Here is a 27,080-nt window from a genome sequence, read left to right on the forward strand (position 1 = left end):
AAACCATGCATACGCACATGTTTGTTAAGCAGGGAAAATCCAACCATCTCCCTGCGACCTTACTCGATCTACAGACACAGACTGTTGTGCAAAAGTCTAAGATAATGTTGCATTTTTCTACTCTGATGCATTATGAGAATCAAGAATTTACTCAAAGCCTCCACTAGTGTTTTCTTCTATTATAACAACCTTGACTTACATAAAGAAGAAATTATGAGAATCAAGAATTTACTCAAAGCCTCCACTAGTGTTTTCTTCTATTATAACAACCTTGACTTACATAAAGAAGAAAAAACATTGAGTGAAATAGCTCACATCACTCGAATTTCAAGGTGTGGTATCCGAAGCATAATCAACAAGTACACAGAAACATCATCTGTAATTGATAAACCCAGGACTGGAAGACCCAAAAAGATGTCTAACAAGGATGAGCAATGCTTAAGATAATATCCTTAAGGAACAGAAAGACGACAAGCGTTGAAATGACAGAACTGGCAGAATATAGAAAACAGAAATAGTAGAAAATTGCTGATGTTCATAATGCATCAGAGTAGAACAATGCAACATGTTTAAGACTTTTACACAAGTGTGTGTTTGTGTGTGTGTAGACAGATTTAAATAAGGTGCTGATCAATATACAGTAAGGCACTTTGTATACAAAGATGGTCTCTACAAAGTCATAAAATAGTTGTAGCAATGGTAAACCAACCATACATAACTCGCTTAATTGTTGATATTTGAGAGAATTTGAGGGTTTTTTTTTTTATTTTGTTTTTCTTTTGAGTGAGCAACCACAAATCTGCACAAACAATTAAGCGAGTATCTATGTAGATATATATCTCTATTTGGTCAGGCTACATATTCTTTGAAGATCTAGCTGTCAAATCCACCCTGTTCCATCCCTGGCAGCATTTTCTAATAAGATGAATTATTTTATTATTTCTAATGTTATGCATTAGCCTTAGTTTTGTTTTATGTACTGTAACTAAAACACTACCCATCTAAAAAGAAACCATTACAATTACAAGTTACTACAACATGTAATCAGATTACAGTAATGCATTACTCTCCAACACTGTGTATTATACATGCTTATAGAAGATTAATACAAGTAACATGTTGTATATCATATAGCGCTTGGAATTTATCTATCAGATTTTATATTACATTTCAAAATACAAAATTTAAGCCAGGGCCTGATTAAGTTTATTAAAGGCCTTCTCATGCTTATGTTTTGTGACAGCTTACATAAGTATTGGAATTGAACAATCAAATACATCATTATCTATCTACAGAAGATTACTGTGGACTTTAATGGCTGTGATAAAGAGCAAGTCTCAGTTTTCCTGGAAGTGGTTCCTAAGCTGTAAGGGGTCTTTCTACAGCATTTCACTGTGCTTCTAGCCTTTGCTCTGAAATCCTCAGATATGTAATAATAAATGAAAGGGTCAATGCAGCTGTTGAAAGTGCTGAGAGCCAGGCTGATCATGTAAGGGCGGTACAAGTCACTGTGGTTCTGTACCATTTGGAACTCAGAGTAGTGAAGAAACTGGATGATGCTGCTGGGAGCAAAGCACACGACAAAGACCAGTAGAACCAAAGCAGTGATTTTGGCCGCATAGACATATCGCTTCTCACTCAGGATGAGTGCTCGCAGGATAGCGCAATTGCAGAACACAATGATGCAAAAGGGGGCAACAAATCCGACAGCAAAGAGGCTCGCAAAGTAAGGGAAGAAGAAATTGGCTTGGTCCTCCTTGAGCAGAGCATCATGGCACGTGGTGATGTTGGGTTCTTTAAAGCTGTAGGATTGTTGGGTTAAACCCAAACGGCAACATGGCACCTACCACTAAAACCCAAACCCCAATGCAGAGGTAGGAAGCCGTTTTCTTGCTTGGTAAGGTTTTGGCTAAAAACAGATGGACCAGAGCAATGTACCTATCAATGCTGATGAACGTGAGGCAAAGGATGGAGCAATACATGTTGCCGTAGAAGAAAATTGTCATAAGTCTGCACAAGATCTCCCCAAAAACCCAGTCATTGCCACTGAAGTGGTAGAAGATCTTGAACGGCAAGACCAGGATCAGTAGAAGGTCTGCAACTGTCAGGTTGATGAGGAAGGTGTTGGAAGGCATCTTTTTGGTTTTGGCTATCAGGACCCATAGAGCTAGTATGTTGGCAGGGAATCCAATAAAGATCACCACCAGGTACAGAGAGGGGATCAACAGCGAGGAGGAAGGGCCCTTCAGGTGCTCCTTAGTCAATTTCTCCAGCATTATAGTTCCATTGCACTTATGGACTTTGAATGATCATCCAACTTTTATACACACAAAAGAAAAGTTTATTAGTGTCATTAAGACAATGTTCAGACAGAGGGGAAGTTCCTGTCTCTGTATCTAAAATTACCTTGGATAATGTAAATAAACTGTTAGCCCAAACCATAGAAGAATATTGTACCTATTCAACCAAAAATATTGAACTTAAAACATGGTTGTGACACAGTGTAGACGTTAAACACACACACACACACACACACACACACACACACACACACACACACACACACATTAACACATTTTAAAACATCCGATAAGGTTATGCAATGAGGTTTTTTTTTTTTTTGTGCTCATTTAGGAATATTGAGGGGGTTGTTCCTTTCATTAAAAAAATACGATAATTTGAAGTAAAGAGCTTTGAAAATCTAAAATAGATGTTGATCTTGCTATGAAGAGCACACCTTAGATCGATATCGCGTTAAATAACTGTAGCTGTGTGTCAGGTCAGTTGTACATTGAACTTCAGGATACCCCAAATGTGTTTTGATAAATATGCAATTGATGCCCTTCAAACCATTAACTTTGTACAACTTAACTGTTTCACTCTTGTTTAAGTGTTGGAGGTCTTCTGGTAGTAAAGGAGAAGCACACCTGCTTTTTGAAAAGCCCACTCTGGCAGTGCGATTGCCCTGCACAGTGGTAAATTAGTGTTGGTGTGGTTTATATGTGAGAATGTGTTTATTTTGTGTCGTTTTGGGACTTTATTTGTTTGATTGAATTATTGTTTACAGACGGGCGCTCGATTGAGACTTGCTGCCTGCTATGCTTGATTGAGGGAAGAGCAGCAAGTGATTGGCTGTGCTGGTCCTCAATCAGCACGTGGGCGGGTCTCGACCGAGTGTCCGTCAGTTTAAAAACATCCGCGGGAGATAGCTCGGGGCTGCTGCAAGGCTTGCCGTTTTCACGTCACCTTTTGAATTATAGTTTGGTGTATTGTGTTTTATTTTGCACTTTTTGTACAATTTGCTGTATTGGTCCTCTGTGCGTTACCATCGCTGGTAACGTCACATGACCGCCTTTATTTTACTTTCGTTTTCTGTTTTTGTTAATAAATCCTGCGCGCCTGTGCCGGCGTTTCAGTACCACCTCTGTCTCTCTATGCTTGAACAGCAGCTACCCACACATGTGGCCCGAGGAAGATCCTGTCACACCCACATACAATTTTCTTTTAACCCTTGTACTGTGTTACGTCTGTCTTTTCTCTGAAACAGCATTTCTTTATTTTTCATGTCAAATTCACCTAGAAGGAAGTCAAAATATGATCTGGTATGTACAATTTGGAAAAGTCAACTGCACAAATGTAATTAATCACAACTAAGCAGAACAATTTATTTACTTTGAAAACAGAAAAAACACTGTACAAATGTACTATTGCTAAACCGGTCCGTTATATACTGTTTTATTTTGACCGATTTAAAGAGTTACCAGATGAAGGGCTTTTAGTATACATCACATGTGTACAGTATCTTGTGTATATGCCATGGAGAATAAATATGATTCATTCCAAAATGTAATTACTGTACCAGGACACAAGCAAGTGAGCTGCCTCCATACTTTGAGACTTCAAAATACATTTACTACAGCTTCACTGTACTTCTTACATAAGAAAATACATTGTATTTACAACAAAATAGCTACAGTACTAAAGATTCTTCACAGATTGTTTGATAAATATGTACTGTATGTTGCACCTGCATTTTGGAGCGTATCCATTTTCTGTAATGTTGTCTGCATCCAAAACAAGTAGATGCTTCTGGAAAGTCGTACATTAGTTTAGTAGCTTTTGGAGTTTGACTTAAAGTGTGACTTAGAAGAAATGTGCCACTGTGACCACTCGAGAGATGTGTTTGCATAAGTTTCAGATTACAAATGTAGTTCATATCTCCAACATTAATCCCAAATTGTGCACAGTGTGATTTTCATCTTTATTTTTTTACAAAAAAGCAAAATACCTTTAATTGCTTGGAATTGCATACGGTATTCACATTGAGGTGTACAGTAGTGATTTCAGTTTCTGCCTACAGTAAATGCCAACACAGAAAATAGAAATGATTTAAAAAAATGTAAAAAATATTTTCACTTACTGGGACCAGAACAGTCCTGCGTTGCACAACCTAGTGTCTGCAGAGACACAAACAGCAACAGAATGAAGAATGCTGGTGGCATGCGAGGAGGAGAATCCATTGCAGTTTCTTCCGATTTCCTTCCGTTCCTGTACTAACCAGGGAGAGGCTATTGACAGCGTTTCCAGTAGAGAACCATCCCCGCCTTTTATCATTAAGTCTACGGCACAGCAGACCAACTAATAAGCATGAAGCTTTGTGACGTTTTTTGGATAAGAAACCCTTAATTGTCTCCCTTGTGCATTGCCAGTAAATTTAAAGGAAAGCACTAATATAGATTTGTCACTCCAGCACTGTAACCTGTTGTATTTATTTGGGAAACCATTTGTTTCTTGTATAATGTTGAATGTAGATTCTCAAAACTTTCTGGTGTTAACTCCTTTCTAAAAAGAGAAAACACCAATTAATTCTAAAATGAATAAGAAACTTTGAAGTCCCTAATTAAACTTCCAAGTTGTTTATTTCTGGTTTGGTGACTTTCCATTCTGAAAACAAATGTGCTAAAGACAACTTGGTGTTCCTGGAAAGGCCTTGATAATCAAGCATTCGCATTCTTGAAGCCGGTTTGGTACCGATGCTGAAGCATTAGAACGTTCATGTTAAACTGCAACGGTATGTTACCGTTAAGTTCCCAAGTTGTGTTTACAGTCGTGATTTGGTCTCAGGCTTTCATTTGATACAACTTTATAATAATGGATAAAGGGAGTCTTATTTTTTGTTTAAAGCAGTTTAAACCTTGCAGTTCAGCAGACGCAGCTTTCAAATATTGTTACACAGTTACTGATATCTGATTTGTAGGGGGCAAAATTAAATCCTCACCTGGCATAATTAGGAATTCTGTTCGAAATATTCATAATATTGTTACACATTTCAACTTTTCTATTTTACAATTGGCATAATTAGGAATTCTGTTCGAAATAATTAAAAGAAAAAAAAAAAAGATACACATTTCAACTTTTCTATTTACAATTCGCTTTATTTAGCAAAAACATTCAACCCAAAAATAAATTCAGAACAAAAATGACGAGGTAATGAGATTATATATATTACACACACACCTAAGAATAGTTTATTTTATTATATTAAATAAATGCTGGTGAAAATTGCAGACAGTAAAAAAACTGCAATACAATTTCATAGGAAACATCTATGTATTGCCTTCTCTATGTTGTCCATCAATTTTCTATCGCAATTTCAACATTGCAGAATAGTGTCCCCTGAAATTTGAAGCAACAGATTTTAATCGCACATTTTCTAGCGACATGCAGACTAGTGTCCCCTTGGTTTTACATTTCCAACCAATTCAGTGGATGCAGAATGTGCAGTCTCAATGTATGGGCAAGTCTTCACACCACACAAAGAATGTCCGGGGGATGTTGCATGCTTGCCTTTAACAAATGACAGCACTTTGTTTTAGTAAGGAAGCAAGTACCACTAAGTTTAGGTTTTTAAATAGCGCTCAAATATTTACTTATTCTTGTATAAATAATTCTTAAGGAAATTCATGGTTAAAATCATTTTAATACAAGCATTTTCCAGATATTTAACTCTGGTCTGTGTGACATGCTGTGGTGATTGGGTTGTTAACACTAATTTTAGAACATTCTTAAAGAGATCTACTTCAAAGCTTGGCACAGGTCACAAATTATATTAACTCTTTGAAGCTCCCCTTCCAAAATGCTATCCGATTGTCTAGTCTCCTGAGGTGTCAAAGCCAAGCTACAGTGCAGTTGTACTATTAGTTAAAAGAACCATTTAATTACATAACTTGTAAACACAAGTTTAATAGTTATTTTAAGTAATTTTGTATAGAGAATGAAACTGAAATTTGTATGTTTCTCTAATGAATGCAATTAAAGTTATATTGAATAGGCGGTTTAAATAACTAAAATCCTTTGATAACATAATAGGTAGATACATTGCATTGCTAACACACCCTTTTTGTGTAAAAAATGGAAGGACAACTACAGTACAAGGGAACGCCTATACATTGTGTTATTTAAACTTAAAACAAGGATTTTCGCTCTTTGGATTCGCTTTCTTCAAAACATCTCCTCGCTCCCAACTCAAACTCCAAGGTTCTTCAACAAAGACGCAATCTTTAAAGCTGTCCCAGAGAAGATGGGCTCCCTCTGGAACGATGAAAGCTTTTGTGCTTACAGCCTTCACAGAGATACTGCACTGCGCTGTGCTGCACTGCTGCACACCCAACTTCCACAGAGAGGACAACCATGTTAAGACGACTGTTTTATGCATCGCACCAACAGAATAAGTATTACATTTATATTGTGTGTTTGCAGACAACTGAAATGAAGTTATGCTTTTGATGCTTTTCCTTGAATGTTTTATTTTGTTTCTTCTTTATACTTTTTTAAAACTTAAGCATAGCTTTTATTCTTCATTTGAAAATATGAGTACATAATATTTTGGATTGTTAGGTTTCCATCATAAAATCTACATACAATTGATTTGAAATACTTAAACGTACTTAATTGTTAATCTTTTTATCATGAATCTAGGAATAATTAAGCCAGAATCGTTAGTTCTTAGAGTGTTTTATGGTTAATAATTACATTGAGCTATAAATGGAGTTTTTTTTTTTTTAAAAAAGAGGTAATTAGCAAGGACAGCTGTGACAAATCCCAGATATATAATGTAAATATGCACGACAATCCACCAGCCATTGTGCAGGATTGCTCTATTGTGAGAGAATAGTAAACCTATTTTAGCTCATATGGAATGATTTAAATTCCTAACAATTATTGTACATTTCAAAAAACAGTACACTGCAATGACTCAAGGACCAGGATGCCAACACACAGGACTTTGCATTAGATCATCTCTGTATTCTAAGAGGATGCAGGTCAAAACAAACATTTGTTATTGTTTTCAGCAGTCAGACCTTTGCTAGAAATCACATGATTCAAATGAAAAACCACGTGGGCAAAATATGGTTAACCCAGACTGTTTTCTCAGCCATGTAATCCAGTTGATGTTTTAAGTGGCGATTTACCCACCTGTTGCTATGCAGGGGCCAAAGTAAAAGTAGCTAGTGTGTTCTTATATACATTTGCTAAGCTATCCTTAAACTAATTTCATTTATAGCTGTAATAGGATAGTGTCAGGCCCCAGATGTTAATCAGCAGAAACTGACTGAGGCTTGGAAGCTGCAGTTTGTGCACCGATGTGCACATTTAAGAAAACAAAATACAGGAAACAAAGAAAACAGGCAGAGTGGCCGAAGTAAAAGGTTTACAACACAAATTCTACTATTCAGGCCAGGCAATGACCTTCACCGAATAGACTTGAAAACACTCCCAGCCCTCATATCAAACCCCAAACAATGCATTTTCCCCTCCTAAAATGCCATGTGTCTGGAGCGTAACCATTAAATGAATGCTTCAGCCACACATGTTTTATGGCAGGGAGGATATTAGCCACCTCACTGCCAACCATACTATTTACAAACGGGGCCCTGCCCTGCCACATGCACCATAACTGCAATTAGTGTGCACGTATCCCCAACACCCACACTGTTTACATGTATGGCTTCTGCCCTTCCATAGCACTTAAAGTAATCAGATTTCTTTGGATCCCACTCAATCAGATATTGTGAATACATTCCAATTGAAATATTCACTTGCAAAATGGATTCCTAATATATGTATTATTTGTGTATACTCCTAGCTGTGCCCTATTTTGGTAATGTAATACAGTATGCCAAATGTGGTTTGTATTTTTGGTCTGGAAACGCGTTTAAAAAGTGGCTGGAACACACAAAACAGATTGCAATAGTATAAGACACAGGTCCTCAGATCAGATTACAGGAACACAGATAACTAACCAAAACCTCATTGCTCACTTCACTTTCATATTGTCCTGCATAGTCCACCTTTAAGTATTAAATCAAAGCAAAGATTTTCAACAGAAGAAACGGTTGACCTGTGATCATGCTTATCACATTAACATAAGGTAAGAAATTGGATTGTAAAACTAGTTCGGTTCTCTTGTAAACAGCCCTATATCTGATCAATACAATTATCCATAAATATTATCTACTAGACCGATCATTTATCAGTCTAGAAATGTTCCATGTGTAATCATAATGTAATAAATAGATACCAAAGTAAACTACTGAGTTTGTTTTAATGGCACATATTCCAGAAGATTCAAGATTTTACACGTAAATGTAATTAAATGAAATAGGCAGCACTATTAAACTCTAGTGAAGTAACAATCTGACATATACTCTGTACACCTTCAGAAGTATATGCTACATGCCATACATAACATCCATAAAACAATATAGCCATCAGCATGGCATTTATAACAGCAGGGAGTCTCTATAAAATTGCTTACAAGTCATGAATAGCAGGAGACAAATGCACAGAGTAGCTGGTATCTACAAAATTAAACTCAATGCTGGATTCCAGTATACTCATTCGATCAGGAAAATTACACATCTACACAGCAATGCAGGCACTCATTTTATTGTTTTTAACATTGGGACAACAAAATGGTGGAAGGCAACAGTACTGTACAGCATTTAATGTTTATACTAAAAGTGCATACTCACAAACCCCATACTGTTTAACCATACTGTTCTAACAGCTTCAGGTGCAAATGACAAACACAGCCTACTACATAATGCATCAAACAAGTGTTGATCAAATAAGATATGTTTGTAGCTTTTCCATGTCCACATTTATATCAACTGGTAAGAATATCACTGCACCCATGACTATACCCTATGCCAGAACTGTCCAACTTTACTGGCTGCTGTGCTTATTGACAACCAGTGGACTTAGATACTCACAAAACACAAAGGGAATAAAATGGCAAATATTTCTGCTTGTAACCTTAAACAAGTTTGTTTTACTAAAACTAAAGATTTAATAGTAGCTACAAGGTTGAAAAAGAAATTAGTTAGCTAGATTATAACCAAGGCATTTGAGCCTTTTGACTACTTTGCACCAAACAATTTCTGTTCTTTTCAAACCCATCAACATTCTCAATGACTTACTACACTTCTAAATCAAAAGAGCCATATACTGCGTGACTTGAACCGTCCATTGGACTGCCTGTTATTTGTAATACAGCATTAGAGCCTAGCAGGAAATGCATTCAGGACGGGTATCTAAAATGCAGGAAATCTTTAAGTTTGAGGAAACAGTGTTTCTATTATCTCAAAAAAAAAAAAAGAAAAAATTCTGAAAAAACACTTATCACCTAGCAACAAAGCATCACAATGAAAAAATAAGGAGAATACCAACAACAATAATAAATCAGAAGCACTATGTCGGTGTTGCGAAGACGGCTGCAGTAGGTGACGTCAGACCAGAAACCAACACAAAATAAACAGAGGTGGAGTTTGGGGAAGCTGAGCGCTTCGTTGATGAACAAACAAAATAAAAGGTTGAAAGACAAACAAAACACGGTGAGCTGAAATTACTGGATCTATTACTATTACCTTTGTCTCCCATCCCGCTCTCCACTCACCGAACACACAATCCTAAGTGAGTGAAAACATGCTGCTTTATGCAGCTGTACCGAGACTCGATTGCTAATCAATCATTCAATTGGAGTCTCGGTACAATTGCACGTGAATTAATAATGTGCAATTCCTTGTGCTCGCATATTACATTTTACCTGCAAGTGAAGTGATGTGCAATCCTCGTGCCTAAGTACAAATACTCATTTTAAACCACTTGTGTTACACAGACCCATTTATATCCAGTGTACCAATGATTATACACCAACATTAACACACTACACGTAACATACAACACAAATAAATAGCCCAGGGGCGGGGCACTTTGACACCTTTGTATTTTTATTTCCTCCCAGAATAAGCTAACATTTATTTTCAAATACCTTTTGTAAGAATTAAACTTTAAAATCTTTCCATTACTGCGGTCAAGCTAAATATTTACACATCTATAGACATATATAGACTATGCATCATTTCCAGCGCAGGCAGATATGGCAATAAATACTCTCACAAAGTGTTTAACTGAGATGCGATCATGGATGGCTACACTCTGGTTGAAAACCGGTTTTAGCGAAATGTAATCCAATCAATATTATTTTTATGACAATTCTATTTCCCTTCCACTAGAGCCTAGTGAAAAACCAGGGTGTTATCTTGATTTTTATATTAATTCTGTTGTCAGAATAGTCTATCATTTGAGAAATTTTGTTAAATTAAAGTATGTGCTGGATAAGAGGGATGTAAAGATTCTGATACATGCATTTATAACGTCGTCTTGATTATTGCAATACTTTGTTTGTTGATATACCTGTCTCTTAACTTAGAAGGCTTCAGCCTATCCAAAATGTAGCTGCCGGACTTATTTCTCAACTCTGCGTTCTCGACACATTACTCCAGTGCTCAAGTCCTTACACTGGTTACCAGTGAGCTACCAAATTGATTTTAAAGTTGCTGTAATAACTTATAAGGTCCTTCTTGGATTAGGAACCTTCTGTCTCCAATAACTACTGACTCTGCATATTCCTACTCCTTCTTTGAGATCAGAAAATACAGAACTTTTAGTTGTTCCAAAACGCTGTCTTAAATCAACTGGAGTGAGAGCTTTTTGCTGTTGTGCGCCTCATTTGTGAAACTCTTTCTCCGATCACCATTAGGCAGGTTGAAACATTGGATTCTTTTTATTCTAAATTGAAAACATACTTTAATGTGCTTTTATATAATTAGTTGTAACTAATATACATACTGTATATACCTGATAGCTATCTTGAGCTCTCTTGTTTTGTTTTTAACTTTGTACAACAATCTGATGCCATTTGTATTGTATTGTATTGTATTGTATTGTATTGTATTGTAGATGCCATGCTGTGTTGCTAGTCGTGCCTGGAGGCCCACAGGGCCAGACCCCCACAAAGGCTGAGATTTCCTAAGCCTACAGGGCTCCATATTTTGTTAACATCTGTGATGCCAAGTTCTGACACTGGAGCTAGCAAAAAAAAAAGGGGGGGGGTTCCCCATTGATTTCACTATTTCTTGTACTATATATTAAGACATGTCAGATACAGTACTATGCTACAAAATCAATAAAATCAGCTTTTAAAATAAGTGCAAAGTAAATCAACCGTCAATGACAGATCATCAGACACTGGAGGTGGACACACACTGATCCAGTTCTCTTATAAAAAGAAAAGTAAAAAACGAATGTTCAGTTTCCTTAAAAAGTCAAGTCACATTGTAAGTTATTTTACAGTGGAAGTGAAAGCAAAGTCTATACAAGTGTATATTATTTCATTCTTAAATCAGAAATATGTGTTGAAAACTTATCACGTGAAACCTGCAATGCAAGTGTGATAAGCAACTAGAAATAATTATGTTGGTTCGTTATGAGAGTCGGGGAAAATACACTGAATACCACTAAAGTATTTTTTTAAACCATGTAAATTAGTTAATATTTGCCTAGCTGGTGCTTCCTCGCTTCTCTACTACAGCATGGTTGGCTGTATTACCAGACACTACCAGCAGATGGCTCTCCTTACCAATGTAAAGATAAATAAATATCGAAAAGGTTACCCGTCTGGAATAAGCCAATATTTCAAGGCAATTCTTTAGAAGTACATATTGCTGATACTTTCTGATTTAACAAAACGTGTTTATATACAATACCAGAAAGAAACAGTTTAATAAAAACGAGAAACAACCCTGTTTTCAGTGATGATGCTGCTTTTGCTAGCAAGAGGTAAGAACGTTGATTTTAAATGGTTGGTTAATCTCCTTTAAGACGTTTCTAATTTACTTTAGACTTGTACGTAATTAAATGGTTCAGACTGCTTTGCTAATCTTATTACTATCCCAAGATGCAAAGCCTAAGGTTCACAAGTATATAAGTCGTCATCCCATAATATTAAAAAAAAAAAAAAAAAAAAAAAAAGATTTGTTTTCCATTTGTTGATACAGTACATTTGAACAGTAAGAGGCGCTGTAAAGTTTTGTGGCAAAAAAAAAGACAGCAGCATTTGACCATAAGATACACAAATACATGCTAAAGGGAAGTTTAATGTCAGTACATTTGTCAGTAAGAGGCGACATTTCAAAACACCTTGTCGTCGTAAAATTATGTGTTTTATGTACGATTTCCCTTCATTTGACCATCGAAATACTAACATGCTATACATAACCATTTGCGGGGGGGGCGGGGGGGGGGGGGGGGGGGGGCCATGCATGGGGGTGGGGGGGGGGGGGGGGGGGGGGGGGGGGGGGGGGGGGGGGGGGGGGGGGGGAAAGAAAAAATTAAGATCAACAACACAAACTTAGAAATTCACTATTTTACTTTTACGGGTGCCAGGGCCCCTTGAAGTGATTCCAGTGTATTACCTTGACGATACCGTAACACATATTGCATAGTGACCCAAACACCTTTTGACCTATTTGATACCATGTACAATGGTAACGTGTTTTATACCAATGTCTCATTACCACTGTAACCATCCCCGCGCATGTGGCCGATCCACACACAGTGCTGCAGCAGCTCGCCATTAGAAACAACACTATGGAAAGCACATCTGGAACACGGCCATTATATTGACTGTGAGCAATGTCACCAGCACCCTCACACTCCACATGCGCTGTTGGGCACACATTACTTGTGGCCGCTGCTGTGTCTCCCTCCCCTACTTGTGTGTGCGCGTCTCTCTTCTCCATTGCGCTTGCGCAGGGAGGTGTGCCGTGTAAATCGAGAAAAAGGAGGTCTGGATTTTCTACAGATTCTTGTCCATTTAGCAAACACAAAAACTGTATTCAAAGCGCAACGAGTTTCTGGACTTAACTTTGTGGGTTAATTTAATTCTGTGCTATTTTAAAAGAAAAAAGGTGGGTATATCTTTTATTCTACTGGAACAGAAGTCAGTTTAAAAAAATAATGGGTTTCAATCTATGTATACATATCTCGTATTCATATACCGTTTGTGTTGTTACCTTACTTGCCCATTCAACATATTTAATCATTTGTTGATTGTTTTAAAATAGCAATAATAAAGCGTCCATATAGTTACACCTTTTTTGTATTGCAGAAAAGGGTGCAGTTTTGTTTTAAATTGCCCATTTGAAAATAGGTTTGTATATTGTACATATCCATGTATTTTATTGTAGTTAGTAATTTAAACAACATACCTAGTGTATTTTATTTTTTAAATAACAATAATTGGCCAATAAATCACGCGTAAAAATCCGTCATATGGAAGACACAAAATCATACATTTAAAGCTGTTATTAATAGCGTTGTTTAAAATCATTTGTGTTTAATTACGTTTTTCGCACTGCAGGCGCTGAACAGGGTGCACGGTTAAAATGATGTAAAGAAGAAACGAGGTGTTTTAAAATCCCTGGACCCTTTCTGGAGCTCATTCCTATAGGATAAGAACTATCGCTTCACCTGTTTGTCTGTGGTCAAAATAAATAGTACGTTGGATGCCTGAATAAAGATAAGGACAAAGGGGGGGGGGGGGGATACAAGACTATTCAAAGATGCTGAAGAAGTGGTCAGCTGCAATTATATGGAACTGTGTCTCCGCCGTGCTGGTGTTGACTGTGCTGCCCAGGTGTGTGTTACCTGCTCAGACAGACAGCTCTCCCAACAAGGACGGACCTGCCGTTCAAATTCCTGCTTTGTTGAATGTTACCCTCTTGGATTCCAACGGGAACTCACCTAAGCTTGTCTGGAGAATTGAGGGGCAGTACGGCCAAGATTCCCCCAAGACTGAAGCTAAAGGAACGATAATAGCACCAGTACCCATTAATGGAGGTCAGTGTATTGTCTTTTAGTGAATTATCTTCGTACGTCACACGTGTTGAAGAACTAGAACAAAAACGCATGGTCAAATTATATATATATATATATATATATATATATATATATATATATATATATATATATATATATATATATGTGCGTTGTGTGTGTGTGTGTGTGTGTGTATATATATATATATATATATATATATATATATATATATATATATATATATGTGTGTGTGTGTGTGTGTGTATATATATATATATATATATATATATATATATATATATATATATATATATATATATATATATATATTGTACACACTGTATGATTTATGGTACACATCCATTGTCGGTGACTAGATATCTTGTAGGGAAACTGGACATCATTAGTATGTGACAGTAGTCAAAACGTAATAGGACACACACATACAAGACTATATATGATAAAACTATTGGATCTTTAAGGGTGGAATAAGAATCTTATTGTTTACCGGTCATTCCACCGTTTTATACAAGTGTAATAGACATCATAAGGCAAATGCTTTTGACTGATTGACGCAACAGGAGTTGTATATCCATCTCTGTTGTACGAGTAGACTTGTCCAGTCATATTGAAAATTGTACAATCTGTTTCAAAATGCAATGCAATGGGAATTTTGGGTGGATTATCTGCTGTCCACGGCCTATAATACTGTATGTCCCCAGTTACTATCATTTACGTTTTAAGTGTCATTTATTTTATTTTGGAGACGATCTAAATATTGTATTCATTATTCTAAGTTTATTTTAATGACCCTTTGGCGATGGTAATTGTGATAGGGTGTTTTATTCACCAGTAATTGTAATGAAAACCCTAAAACATCTAGTTCTGCATTAGGCATTGTTGAAAAGCGTAACTGCAGTAAGTACCAATCTCTGTGATGACGACATCTGCCAGAATGTGATAAGTGCATTCCTATTCATTGTTAGTCAAACATGTATTAGCGATCAGGCGCCATGTGTAATTACCTAAACAAAATATCACATAGGTGGGCCTTAAGGACATATAAAAATCACTGGAATGCATTTTGCAATGTACTGTTTATTTATATTTGAAGAGACATATTCAATATCGTTTCACTATATGCACCACGACCTAAAGAATTTGTTTCCTTAACAGAACACCACTAGCATACTTACCTTTGTATATATATATATATATATATATGTAATATATATATATATAATAACTCATATATATAGTGCTAGTACACTATTATCAATCACTATTTGAGTGCTATTGTCAGGTCATGTGGTAATAGTTGCTTTATATCCTAACGCAATTACTGCCATACACAATAAAGAGATTCGCAGGCTACTGTTGGCATGGTAATTACTGCTTGATAATGGTTGTTATTACCTTTAATATAATCAGAACCAGATTGTGGTGACCTCTAGTATCAGCAGACGATCTCCTTTAATAATCGACTGCAGTATAATAGAATTTCGCAGTGAGCACGTGTGACGTTTAAGTGATTCATATTTTTTAATGTAATATAGGTTTCCTTTTCAAAATCATTTGTTACACAAATCTACAGAAAATTGTCTGTTAACCTACAGTATGTGGGTCTTAAAACCAAATCACCTTGTACTAGATATCTACAATAAGAAATAGGAAATTATTTTTCTTTTTTTGTTAAAACTGGCATTGCCCTTTTTACAAACCAATAACTCATGGGGATAATACTTTAAACTAATTTTTGTTTAACTGTTCAAATATTCGTGCCATTTTACACTAAAAAATATAATATAAATAATCTCTCAAGAGTAAAATAAACTCAGTACACCATCAATGTACCTATATAAATAAATATAAAAAAAAACAATAGAATGTGTGTTATTAATTTCAGACTTTTATGCATTGGTTTCCTCGGCATGATATTATTTTTTATAATCTTTTATAAATTTTATATTTGACACCAAATACATTTCAAGTGTTTTTTGTTCAAATATTTGAATATTTCTGCCAGCAATGTTTTAAACTGTTCCATACTATTGTTTAAACAACAGAGCTTAGAACTCTTGAATATCAGAGAAAACAGTCTTTTAAATAACTCAGAATTAAAGCTTTTGCAAATAGGGCCTTCAAATAACAGGCCATACGTGTTATGCTTAATTTGTTTCTATGTTTTGTTTTTCTTTTATCTGTATTTTTTTTATCTGTTTTAAAATATATATTTCATATTATGTAAGTTGTTTAACCTCACAGCCCAGGGAAATGTCATCTGTGTAGCTGTTTCCTGTAAAATGTTTTTGTAAACTATGAAAACAGAACTTCTTTCTTTTGGTTTTTGGCCTATTCTAGATTTTTTTACAAGTAGTAGCAGGATCATATATGTTTGCAGGTTAGTGACGGACATGAAAATAATCTCTTTTATGATTTTTATTATATGCACTAAGCTTTGAAAGACAACTGAACAACGAAACAATATGTTTGCTTTAAATAGTATGCAAGTTTTGGGGGGAAAAAAATGACTTTAATTCACAAACATGTTTTTAAGTTTGTACAGCCATTTCTTCCTGCAAACCAGGAAACATAAACCAGTTGAAAACAAACCTAAAAAAAACAACATTATTCTGAATTTCAATGTATGTAAATGTTATTTTAAAAAATACCCACAGGTGATCTTCTGAGTGCATTCTGAGCTCTTGTCCCGGGCAAGAATTATTTATTTATTTATTTATTTATTTATTTTTATTTATTTTTGTGAAATTTGTAACATCCATCACATGTTCTGTAAAATTGAAGCAGATGTCTTTCCTGACAGGCTGCCAAGTGTGGGAGGTGAAGCAAGGTTGCAGCTACATATCTGCAGTCAGTTATGCTGCAATCAACCACAACCTCCCCGCTGTGTTGTTACATCTCTCTGCGAGTCATATAAGTGTGATCCTGCTACTATCTGCAGCAGCGGGAGGTTATAAACCACTTTTTCCAAACTCTGTTATAGCACTGGAAGCAAAATTGAGTCTTTTTTTAAATAGCGTTTGACTTGTATGGATTAAATTTTATAGGAAACGACCACAGCTGATATCTTTAATCACCATCTTAAAAAGGTTACCTCTTACAGCATGTAAGCATTTTTTTTTTAAACCAAAAGGGGCACTTGCACTTTTAAAATGTGTCATGTAAGATAAATGCCTGCAAAGTATTGTTTCAAAGGGAGTGTGCAGTGCTGTGCACATTTACTTTAGAAACAAACCCAGGTGCACAATGGACAAATGCATTGCAATTTATTTAAAAGGAATTGAATCAAATTATGATTGATTTAAGCAGTAATGGGGGGTTGCAGTTTGAAAGCATCTGTGTTTAAAGTTAAGTTGATGCTTAACCCATTTATGTAATGTCTTGTCTTGATTGGCAGGTAGTGCCTGTTCTTTCTGTATACCCAGTAGAAAATCTAGGGTAAAGAAACACCCCGATAACGACTCCCAGAATCTATGAAATCACCCTGTTTTACCAAGACATATTTGGCTATATTTTCAAACCTATTTATTCGAAACCACATTCAATAAAGTGGGTTCTTTATAGGCCTGGTAAGGAAGTATATAAATGAACAGTGTTCTGCAACAGTTTCAAAAAGAAATAATGTCATTTTATTTGTATGACTAACGTTTTCCAAAAAGAACAAACAATAGTGCTATCTTCCTTGTACCATAAGCATCAAGGCAAGGGAAACACAAACAACCAAAAAGTACAGAAAAATAGATGTGCAATCATCTCTAAAACACTCCCCCTATAGCCCCTTTCACACTGGCTACCTGGGTCACAAACCTGCGCAGTGTGAAACCATGTACCTGAATCAACAGCGATCCATCTCATGATGTGGTTGAACACTCTTTAGCCCGGGCTGAGCAAGACAAAATGCATAATGGGTTCTTGTAATGGGAGGAAGTCAAACAGCCACGGCCGCGTGAAGGATTCTCTTTTGCAAGGAGCTTGCAAGCCATTTCTGTTTATTCACGGTTTGTTGACAGACACACCATGAGCCGGATTGCTGCCAGGATGGCTTAGAGAGCTTAAGAAACATTTGCTCTAATCAGCATTTGGGCTGACAATTTAATCCAGAGAAGCTTGGATGAAAGCGTCTGTAACAAACACATCTTCCAAACAATTTGTAAGAGGTTGGCTGAAGCTGGATTTCACAGGCCGCCAGTCCAGTGCAGAGACGGATTCAAAACAGATGAAAGCGTGATCACGTGCTCGTTGTTGCTTCCGGGTCATTGCATATTTGCTTCTGTGACCTTATGTCGACCATGCTTCTTCCAAAAGCAGTGTGAAAATGCTGTTTTTTGGAGGGCACCTTCAGCAGTAGCTTCTGGTGGTGGTTGATGCTGTTACATTGTACTAGGTAACAAATAACAGATATTCAATTTTTGAAACACGAGATCCATAGACCCTTCATTTATTTTATTTTTTAATAGACCCCTGATTGGTACTCCCCCCGGGTCCCAAGACGCACGCCACTTGAATACAGATGATCAATTTTCATCTGCATTGTACAACTCTCTACTGAGAGAAAAATGTACTGCGTTTGACTCCGCCCCTTCTATATCCTAGTATTTATTTTGCGTATGTATTTATGCAGAGGCTGTTTGACCGTTTATCTTTCTGTATGTAACACTTATTATATTTATATAGGTTTGAATAGGTGCGCTCCAGAAATCTTTCACATGGTACGCACAACTGAACCACACTGACATCCGTTCTCATGCCAGTAACAACGGTGCATCACCATGCTGTAAAGCAGGGGTCTCCAATCCCGGTCCTGGAGGGCCGGTGTCCTTACTGGTTTTTGTTCCAACTGTACCCTAAATTACTTAATTACAGGGACACCGGTCCTCCAGGACCAGGATTGGAGACTGCTGTAAAGTATTTCAGCCAACCTCTTTCCTGAGTTTAACAACACCTAAGCTGTCAAATTAGAAAACTGCAATCAAATTGCATCACTGTTTCCCTTTCTAAAAATGAATAAACACAGCGCGCTGCCATCAAGACAGAACAGCAACTACAGTGACATACAAATAATCTTATATGCTGGTCCCATTTCTAATCATTTTACTCTCACAATCGCTACAGCTAATCATTATTCATCCCTTAAGTATAGAGTATAAACCTAAACCTTTTTTTGTGTTACACGTGACAAAACAGGCAGTTAAAAAAATAAAACATCAATAATAATAACATAAGGAATAAACTCTCATGGCAAGATAAATGATAAGACTGAAGGTGGAGTATCCATGTGATATATATATATATATATATATATATATATATATATATATATATATATATATATATACACTGAGTGTACAAAACATTAGGAACACCTGCTCTTTCCATGAAATAGACTGACAAGGTGAATCCAGGTGAAAGCTATGATCCCTTATTGATGTAACCTGTTAAATCCACTTCAATCAGTGTAGATGAAGGGGAGACAGGTTCAAGAAGGATTTTTAAGCCATGACACAATTGAGACGTGGATTGTGTATGTGTGCCATTCAGCGGGTAAATGGGCAAGACAAAAGATTTAAGTGTCTTTGAACGGGTATGGTAGTAGGTGCCAGGCGCACCGGTTTGAGTATGTCAAGAACTGCAACGCTGCTGGGTTTTTCACGCTCAGCAGTTTCCCTTGTGTATCAAGGCTGGTCCACCACCCAAAGGACATCCAGCCAAAGGCAGGCCAGTGGTTGAAAATGGCTTATTGATGAAAGAGGCCAAAGGAGGCTGACACTAATTGTGCAGAGCAACAGACGGGCTACAGTTAGTCAACTGACAGTCCAGTACAACATTGGTGCCGAAAGACCCATAAAAGAATGCACAACTCGTCCTACCTTGACACGAATGGGGTATGGCAGCTGACGACCTAACAGAGTACCACTTCTTTCAGCAAAACACAAGAAACTGTGGTTGCAGTGGGCTAAGGAACGAAAACACTGGACACTAGAGGATTGGAAAAACATTTCCTGGTCTGATGAATCTCGGTTCCTGCTGTTTCACTCTGATGGGAGGACTAGGGTATGGAGAAACCACATGAGTACACGCATCCATCATGCCGCGTGTCAACATTGCAGGCTGGTGGTGGTGGTGTGATGGTGTGGGGTGTGTTTTCATGGCACTCACTGGGCCCCTTGATAAAAGTGGAGCAACATTTGAATGCCACAGGATATCTGAACATCATTGCCAATCAGGTGCATCCCGTCATGGCAGCAGTGCATCCATCTGCTGATGGATTTTTTCAGCAGGATTATTCCCCATGCCACAAGGCTAGGATTGTCCAGGAATGGTTCCTCGAACATGACAATTAATTCAGCTTACTGCAGTGGCCTGCCCAGTCACCAGATCTCAGTCCAATTGAGTGTCTGTGGGATGAGATGGAATGAGCTATCTGGAGTAGAGATCTACTACCAGCCAACTTGACACAACTGTGGGAAGCATTGGAGTCAACATGGGCCAGCATCCCTGTGGAACGCTTTCGATACCTTGTAGAGTCCATGCCCCGACGATTTGAGGCTGTTCTGAGGGCAAAAGGGGGTGCAACTCAATATTAGGAAGGTTTTGTACACTCAGTGTGTGTATATATATATATATATATATATATATATATATATATATATATATATATATATATAGATATAACACTTTTACAATTGTAATGAAACCTGGTCTGGACTTACTTTACATACATTTAGATATAGGGAATATAGGCAACAATATATGAAAGGCATCTGTCTATGTCAAACTTACATTTTCACATGAGCTTATAGTTGAAATTGGTAATAATGTTCTACTTTATGTTACTGGTGTCTTTTTAATATACAGTGAGGAATTCATTTCACTGATAAGCTTTCTTTCACAAAACAAATCTGACCCCTTAAGCTTGCACAGCAGGTTCTGCAGTCTTGAATGTTTCAGTTGACTTAACTGACCATCAAGAAGTTAAGCAATTGTATCGCCTCCTATTGCTACACTGTAGCTTCCATTGCCTGTCAAGGTTGCAGTGTACCTCCAGACCCTATTATGCAAATAAAAGCTTTGCTGTTGTGCTACCTGAAAACCTTTTATGTGTTTAATACAGTCTGTGTTTGTTTGCTATAATTTTATAGTTGAGTTATTCCAGCTCAAGTGGACCAAATTCACTTTCCTCCAGTTACAGTTGGTGATGCCCACACCACATGTGATGTAGAAAAGGATTCCATGGAAGGTATGCATGCAAAAGAAGACCTGTGCTCCACATGTTGTGAACATGACCCAAGATTTGCCCATTTTGATGACCTTTTGATTACATTTTCTCCATGAGCTAGACAAATAATGCTAGTGTCATTGCTAGTGGGCTTTCCAACAGTAATTAACAGATGCAAGTTGTTGACATGAGGTGGTTGAGCAACCCCCCTTCGTTTACTAGTGTTGGAATAACCCAGTTTAAAATCTACCCTGCGCCTATAATGTCTCACACTTCACTCCAACCTACAAAATGCATTCATTTTTAATCCTAAGTTTTTTTTTTTTGTTTGTTTGTTTTTAATTGTTTAGCAATTCAAATATTTTCCTCATTTTTAGAAAGCTAAGACATTCAAAGCTATGTGTAGTCTGGTCCAGTCTTTGCTCATGGCTTTGTGACCAGCAGCAGGCACTGTATATTCTGGAGGTGTCTGTGCTTATGTAACACTTTCGAATTGCACAAAGAAATAGAACCAATTATCCAAGTGAAGTGGATCTTGGTTTGGGCATTCTTTGGCACACAGAATATTGAGATATGTCTCACTGTGTTACATACTGTGTATGCCACACTTGAGAACAGCTTATTGAGGTATGACTTGGTTATTCATGAGAAGATATTGATTAGAATCTGGAAAATGCAGAGGAAGCTTTGTTTTTTTCACACTTACATTTTGACACATGTACATAGTGAATGTGGTGGTCCTGCATTTTTATGATAGACTAATAGCTGTAATTGTGTTTTTACAGTCGTGGTGGGTGTGTTTTACTAACATAATTATTATTGCTCATTATGCAGTAGCTGTCTTTTTATCCTCCTATGGAGGGTAATCTTTCTTAAATTGAACTTTAACCATTCTGACCCCTTTTAACATCGTAACCAAGGACCTTTGGCCTGCATGTAGCTCTCAGCTTCCAGATTCTGACAGTTTACAGGAATCGCCATATTATGTAAAGCTACAGTATGGATTTAAATGATGTATGCTGTATATTAAACATGAGAGACCAGGTTTAGGAGTTTTATTTTTTAGTGTATGGGTAACGCTTTTCACTATGGCAATGTCCCAACATTAACCTTACTTTATGTGCACTTAAGCATTTAGTAACAGAAGCAGTCCATAGACTAGATTATTAACAGTTTGGTAAAAAATCTTCAGATGGGTTTAGTCTCAGGCACTGGAGAACTGAAAACTCAGAGAAGGAAAAATAATCGATGTTGTTGGGTTGCATACAAGTTTAAAGATCTGGCGCTGACTTGCAGTTCTTTGCTTCATGTCATTTAATTTGCCCTCCTTGTGTTTATCTTTTCATGCTGTAGCAGTTTCAACCCCTTCCTCCACCTCTGGGAAGTGTTAATGCAGTGTGTTGCGTGGTGTGTGATGTAGTGCAGAGTGGTCACCTATAACAAACCAACACAATGGGGAACCGTTTATTCTTTGTCTGGGGACAGTAAAATTCATATTGCATAAGAGTGAGAAGGAGCATCAGACAAAGCAAATGAGTACTGACTGTATTGGACTGTTCCTAATGCTGTCAAAATGGATCTTGGCTAATAATGTACTTCATAACTTTCTCATGTATGCTGTACTGAATTATATTGTATGGAACCAAAAACAAATAATACTAATAATGCTTATTAATTTAAGGCATTAAAAAAGAAACACGCTTAAAATACCAAAAAAAAGTGCAATAATATTATTATGAGTATTAAGTAGTGCAACTAACAAATACTATCACTGAACTGCTTATACTGCTAATAGTAATGGTGTATGTGGTTCATTATTGATAATAATTAAGAAAAAAAAATAGGGTAGTTCAATAAACATTGCTTGTTTTTATTTATTTTTTTGCTAATTGTTTCGCAGCACAAAAATGTTAACATATAAGAAGACTGTACATGCAGTAGGTAATTTAAATAAATACAGGAAGTTCAGCAGAAAACATTGCTTATAGTGAACGCATCTTTTCTGACGGTAATTGTCAGAGATGCTAAAGAAGTCAATTCTGAATCCACACCCCCAGTACAGATTTCACATGATGATTCTGGTTTCCCGATTACTGGTATTGATCGTAGTCCTCTGAAACCAGAAAGTGATGGATAGCTGGTGATAGTGCTGGAGGTGGCAGTAGTCCAGGCCTCTGAAAATCACCTCCCACGACCATACAGCGCTGTTTGTATTTGCATGCAGTGACTAATATTTTTCACACTGCATGTCTATTTAATGTGTTGCAAACAAGCGCTCTGTTGCCAGTGTATAACTGTATTCAAGACCCTTCTGAAAGAAAAGGGAATTTAGAATCTTTACAATGCTTTTAAAAAGCCACCTACATTTCAAGAAGCTTAGGGGATCCAGTCCAACATATAACTTGTATTTAAAAGCATTAATATCTTCTCCATTGCCTGTAGATTATTGACTTGTCTTTCATTAACTGTCGCCATGGTCAATTTTCAAGCCGTTTAGTACCACTATGAAAATCATGATTATATGGATTATGATTCCTATTGAGCTCCCTTTTAATGTCATTGAAAATGTGGCCCTTAATCACTGAAAATGTCCATCTGTCTGCAGCACTGTTGTACATGGTGAACATGATAACCACATTTCATTCTACAGACCATTGGGATAGCATTGAGTATAATGAAATAAACTTCCTATTTTTATACAAATGTATCAATTGCACTTCTTTACAGATAATCTTGTACATTTAGCTCTAGGTTAACAGACCTTCCATCTATGCAATGATTGGTTCTGTCTACTACTGATCTCCAAGTAGTCACAACAGTACAGTGCCACAGGACCTCTGACAAAACAGACTGTGCCTCTGTATCGGTAATGTTGATAAGGAATACTGCTTTACAATCCTTTCCGGCCTCAAAAACACTAGTGTTCAGATCTATCAATGTCTAAAGTGCAAATAGCACCATTTTGTATTGTGAAAGGAAAATAAAACTGTTAATGCTCTAAAAAAAGAAGGTGTTATTACTGTGCAGTTTGAGAAGGTGATTTGTTATCGAGACTAAGCATACTTTTGATTATAGTAGTGTTTTGATAGTGTTTTTTCAGCAGAGAACGCAGTTTGTAATACAAGGTTTTTGATCTGTATTTGTGTTAGTATTTTGTTTTCTGGCTCAGTTTTTAAGTATTTCTTTTGGGTTTTATTTTTCGGGAGTCACAGATGGACTGACTTCCAGAGATATATGACCTCCAGATAGAAATATCATTTGGCTTGAAGGAATACAGGACAGTATTATTTTCAGTATATGAAACCCAGTGAGTCACATTGAGCAGCACAGGGGTGACTGTGACACTTAATTGCAAGCTGTGCATTTTGTTTTTAAAGGAGATGCAGGAAGTGGTGGAGTAGCTTTCTTTATTTTTATGGGCTCATTTCTTCTATGTCTTCCCTTTTCAGTGCTTTATCTATTTAGTGTGTTATCTATAGCTACTGTCATTCATATAATAAGACTATGATTTATTATATTGAACACTTTAAAGACTCTTAAAGAGAAATTAAATAATTAATAGTATACTGTAAAACTGCTTTAGCAGGAGCTACCCAGAATAATAAGACAACTGCCTCCTGCAACTAACCCCAGGATAGGATTTAATTAGTCCTACTAACAATACATGTCATGTTTTTGTCATTCTAGAGCTTCTAAACATATTTTATAATTCTTCCCTTGTGACGGGGTTATAATAGAGGTGCACTTACGCATATTATGTATGTGTTTATGTTTGACATATAGAGAAACATTGAATTGTGAGGAAACTTGGTTAAGGATATTATTAAGCACAATTTACTGAGAATATCAAAATCCGGGGATATATGGAGGAACCCGTCTGCTGTATGTACTTGCATTGTACATGCACATACATGTGGATGTAGGCCTTGGTGATCTATTTTTTCATGATAACATACTTGTTTACTTCTTGCACTAAAATTATTTCAGAATTAAAACAACATCAATGTTCTTAAGAGGTGAAATCCATCTTTATTCCGGGTCCGGGGGGGGCATTGGGACACCAGGAGAAGGAATGAACCACAAAAATAGTCCCAATGTTTCGACTATCAGGGAACGTGCATGGAACATCTACACCTGTCACGCGTGACACCACATTGGTCAGCTGATAGTGACAGGGTGAAGTGGGTCAGGTGGGGGTGAAATCCAGCAGATTGTGAGGGGGCAGTGATAGAAGTCTTGTTACCCACAGGTCTGGAGTGGGTGCACTGAAATGCCAGGGGGGGGGGGGGGTCTTTAATACAATTCTGACTTGTGCCTTTGTTATATAATCACTTTAGAATCATTACTCTCAGAAGAAAATCAGCTTTGTAATGCATCTATCTGTGAGTAAGATGTCTTGTTTTGGATAGTTTCAGTGTCTTTTAACATGGTGAAGGCTTTGTGTGACATCTTTTAAAATCATGGTTGTTGGCATTAGTTAATTTCACTCCTGATCAGTGTGGAGTTATAACCGTGTCAGCTTTACATTCATATTGTCAATGTTTTATATTTCTATAAAATATTTTTTTTTTATTGAAAGTCTGTGTGTAAATAGGTTATGAAAAAGTACATTTTATAAAAAAAAAAATTTCCTGTAAAAAAAAAAAATAATAATTCTAACCTTACTGTACTAAACCATTCTTGCATTAAATGCTTCAAGATTTGTTGGCATAAGCCTATAGATTATGGAAGCCAATTCTTTGCAAAGATGTTGAAAATGAACCTAGAAACATTTTTTTTTTTAGGATTTCATTTGTTGGGCTGTGCCTGAAGCCTGTATGCAGTCCACTGATACTGTGCAGCATCTCGTCTTATCCTATCCGCCTCCGCTCACTTGCAGCACAGGGAGCATCATCTTCCTGCAGCCTTCTTCTGTTTCTCTTACCTCCAGCTGTCCTTGACCGCAGCTCCAGGGGGTGGCTTACTGTCCCTTACATTAGTTCTGTTTCATGTGCAGTAGAGGCAGAAGACTATGACTATCAGCAGCCAATGTGTTCTGCTACTGAGGAAATGTATTAAAAAAACAAACAAAAAAAGCTGTGTTGCTTGCTTTTATATTGGATATTGGAAATATTGAATATTGTGAGTAATTTAATAAATGAATGCATATATTCTTAAAGGGCATTTTAGGCAAGTTTCATACTGTAATTCAGCCTCATTATCTAGATACAGAACACGGCAATGATTATAGGATAGATTCTGCTGCTTCTGACAAACACTTCCAAGTCCAAGTTAGGAAACGTATGGGGACAGACTAAATACTGACCCTGATAAATTTTTTACACAACGACTTTATGCCTGCTATATTTCTAGGTTATCTAAAATTCTAAAAAAAAAATGTGATGTCCCACAAGACATTGTGAAATTCTGGTAACTGCAGTACCATGGTAAAAATTTTAGAAAAAGTCGATACAGTCCCATATCGACTTTACTCGTTCCCCAGCCATATTTTGATAGGGACTGTTTTATGCAGCTAGGAAATAGAGATTTGCAGGATTATAGCATTATGGACTATGTCTGGATTTGCTGATTTAGAATGGAATGACCCTGTCATGATAACAGTAATAGTTGCATAATGTTG

The 27,080-nt window shown here is 36.8% G+C and overlaps 2 protein-coding genes across 2 annotated transcripts in view; one reads left to right on the forward strand and one right to left on the reverse strand.

Annotated features, from left to right (window-relative positions):
- Positions 1 to 1,285: 1,285 nt before the first annotated feature.
- Positions 1,286 to 4,520, reverse strand: LOC121297512 (proteinase-activated receptor 3-like). The gene is given in 3 exon segments (XM_041223861.1): positions 1,286 to 1,828; positions 1,830 to 2,299; positions 4,421 to 4,520. Coding segments are annotated over 3 exon segments (1,113 nt in total).
- Positions 4,521 to 13,155: 8,635 nt separating this feature from the next.
- Positions 13,156 to 27,080, forward strand: part of LOC121297513 (E3 ubiquitin-protein ligase RNF130-like) — a 45,160-nt gene continuing 31,235 nt past the window's right edge. Inside the window, exons 1-2 of the mRNA XM_041223862.1 lie at positions 13,156 to 13,313; positions 13,766 to 14,244. Coding sequence (XP_041079796.1) covers positions 13,968 to 14,244 — 277 coding nt within the window. The 5' untranslated portion in view covers positions 13,156 to 13,313; positions 13,766 to 13,967. The remainder of the gene's footprint in view (positions 13,314 to 13,765; positions 14,245 to 27,080) is intronic.

The sequence above is a fragment of the Polyodon spathula genome, chromosome 22, assembly GCF_017654505.1.
Source record: "Polyodon spathula isolate WHYD16114869_AA chromosome 22, ASM1765450v1, whole genome shotgun sequence".
Taxonomy (NCBI): Eukaryota; Metazoa; Chordata; class Actinopteri; order Acipenseriformes; family Polyodontidae; genus Polyodon; species Polyodon spathula.